Below are 2,413 nucleotides of genomic sequence, written 5' to 3'. Positions count from 1 at the left end.
GATGAACACTTTTTGGGGACTGAAACCGGGAAAGGGGAGGGTGGGGTAAGGGAATCCAAAGGGTATATAATTATAATTTGACTTATCTTTATTAGGTTCTACTATTTGTTATGAACTAGGGAAAGCCGTGGAAGGGGAATTTTGGTCGACTTTAGGAAAAGTGTAATGAGCAATGTTGTTTAAGTACTTTATGTTTAAATTTGAAGATAAGGATTTGTTGAATTAATAATTTAATATGGAATACAAGAAGGGGAGGTGAGAGGAGGTCTGAGAAACCTTACCTTAAGAAACCTTACCTTAAGACCTTAAGGGAAGTTAGGGTTTGAAATTGTATTTGTTTTATTTTTTGTGGTTTTTTGCATTTTTTTGTGATGTTTTACCTTTTTTCTTTTTATTTTATAATTTAATTTTGGAAAACTTAATACCCGAATTGCTGGTGCTGACAGAGTAATCTGCTCCCATAGTAAAACTATGAGATTCTATAATAATATGTCAGTATGGAAGAAAATGTCTGCACGCTTTTCAACACAGATAGACACAAAACTCTTTTCATTCCTGTTCCATTGGCTTGATGGCTCAATCCAGCTCTGCCAGAATTTTTTGTTTCTGGAGTATTTGAAATACTCTAATCATCAAATAGCAAAGAAACTCACAACAGCAAGAGAGATTTGCAAATGGTTATAGCAACTAGAAATAATTTTATTCTACAAACAAGACATTCAAAATACAGTTCTGAAAGTCGGAAAGATGTGGAGTGAGATCTCAGCCAAAAAAATTTCAACCGAATGTAATATTTTGAGCAGATTTTCTGGAATGGTGATTTTTCTGAACCACATCAGACACAGGGATATAGCTTCTGATCTTCCTGCTGAAATAAAAATTGACATTTAAGAAATGGACATAGTAATCAGTAAGTTGAAAATGTGATTTTAAGTCTTAGCTGCGTCAACATGTTTAAATGGGCCATGGAGCCATTTCTCCTACCCTCTATAAGGGGGAATAGCAAAAGTTGCAATTGTTTATTTCATACAATCTATATGCCATCTTATTATTTTAAAAACTCCACAATTTTAGTGGTAAAATACATCTAGCAATAGTAGAAACAATGCAGCAGTCAAAGACAACAGCAAAAAACTTTATTACAGACTGGCATAAGATTCAAACATACAAATAAAATAAACCACATAAGACTTTAAAAGGAGAGGGATCATGACACCTAGCTGTACTCCTTAATTTTTATTCTCTACTGTGCTGTGTGCTTATCCTTATTTATTGGCTTTGCTTTTATTGTACGGTGAATAGTTTTATATGCTGTAAGCTACCCCAAACACTGTATTTTTTCAGAGCAATAGTGGGAAACACATTCATCTAACTAAATAAAATTATCCTTGCTGGGAGTGCCTCAAAGCAAGAGGCAACTCTAATCCACCACCAGTGGCATGGGGGGGGCACAGGGGCGGTTGCCCTGGGCGCAGAATTGTTAGGGGTGCAAAATTTCAACCCCGATGCTTCTTCAATACAGCTGTATGTTTCCGTTGCTGGGCTCCATTGAAAATGGCTTTTGTATGAAAATCAGGAAGTGACCTCTCCAGACAACGGAGTGACTCTTCTTTTTTTATCTCTGTGGCTGTGATCTCTTGGGTGATGTGGCTGCCATTAGGCAGTTGGATGTGCATGCATACTCTGTCCGTTTCTCACCCCCCCCCCCGTCTCTACCTGGCCCCGGCACTGGCAACCCATGCTACACCACTGTCAAAAATAGCTCTTCTTTATCAATGCAAGTTTTGCTTTTCTTTGTTCTGTTAGCGCCTGCATAGCTAGCATCCCTTCCTTTGACTTACCTTCTTCTTTGTTCAGGCTCAAGCTGATTCTTGGCGGCATGGTGTGTTATATTCACTATGGGCAGCTATATCTAGTAGGAGGGACAGGAGAGAGCACAGCATTAGATGTTGCATGGATCCACATTTTCTCTTTCAGGTGTTCAGAGAAGAGTAAAGGTAAAGGTAAAGGGACGCCTGACCATTAGGTCCAGTCGTGGCCGACTCTGGGGTTGCGGCGCTCATCTCGCTTTATTGGCCGAGGGAGCCAGTGTACAGCCTCCGGGTCATGTGGCCAGCATGACTAAGCCGCTTCTGGCGAACCAGAGCAGCGCATGGAAATACTGTTTACCTTCCTGCTGGAGCGGTACCTATTTATCTACTTGCACTTTGATGGGCTTTCGAACTGCTAGGTTGGCAGAAGCAGGGACTGAGCAACGGGAGCTCACCCCATCGCGGGGATTTGAACCGCCGACCTTCTGATCGGTAAGTCCTAGGCTCTGTGGTTTAACCCACAGCGCCACCCGTGTCCCTTCAGAAAAGAGTACTGGCTTCAATTTTAGAAGAGACAATTGAAATGGCAACACAAACATGGG

At 40.8% G+C, this 2,413-nt stretch overlaps 1 protein-coding gene across 2 annotated transcripts in view; it reads right to left on the bottom strand.

Annotated features, from left to right (window-relative positions):
* Positions 1-667: 667 nt before the first annotated feature.
* Positions 668-2,413, bottom strand: part of LOC310834592 (ovostatin-like) — a 49,679-nt gene continuing 47,933 nt past the window's right edge. The window contains exons 35-36 of one of the 2 annotated variants that reach the window (XM_083718367.1): positions 1,842-1,912; positions 668-868 (exon numbers count right to left, since the gene is read on the bottom strand). In XM_083718367.1, coding sequence (XP_083574493.1) covers positions 1,860-1,912 — 53 coding nt within the window. In that variant the 3' untranslated portion in view covers positions 668-868; positions 1,842-1,859. The remainder of the gene's footprint in view (positions 869-1,841; positions 1,913-2,413) is intronic. The other variant, XM_083718368.1, reaches the window with a different exon arrangement.

This window comes from Podarcis gaigeae (assembly GCF_964106915.1).
Source record: "Podarcis gaigeae genome assembly, chromosome: 17".
Lineage (NCBI taxonomy): Eukaryota > Metazoa > Chordata > Lepidosauria > Squamata > Lacertidae > Podarcis > Podarcis gaigeae.
This window is presented reverse-complemented; position numbering and strand designations above follow the sequence as displayed.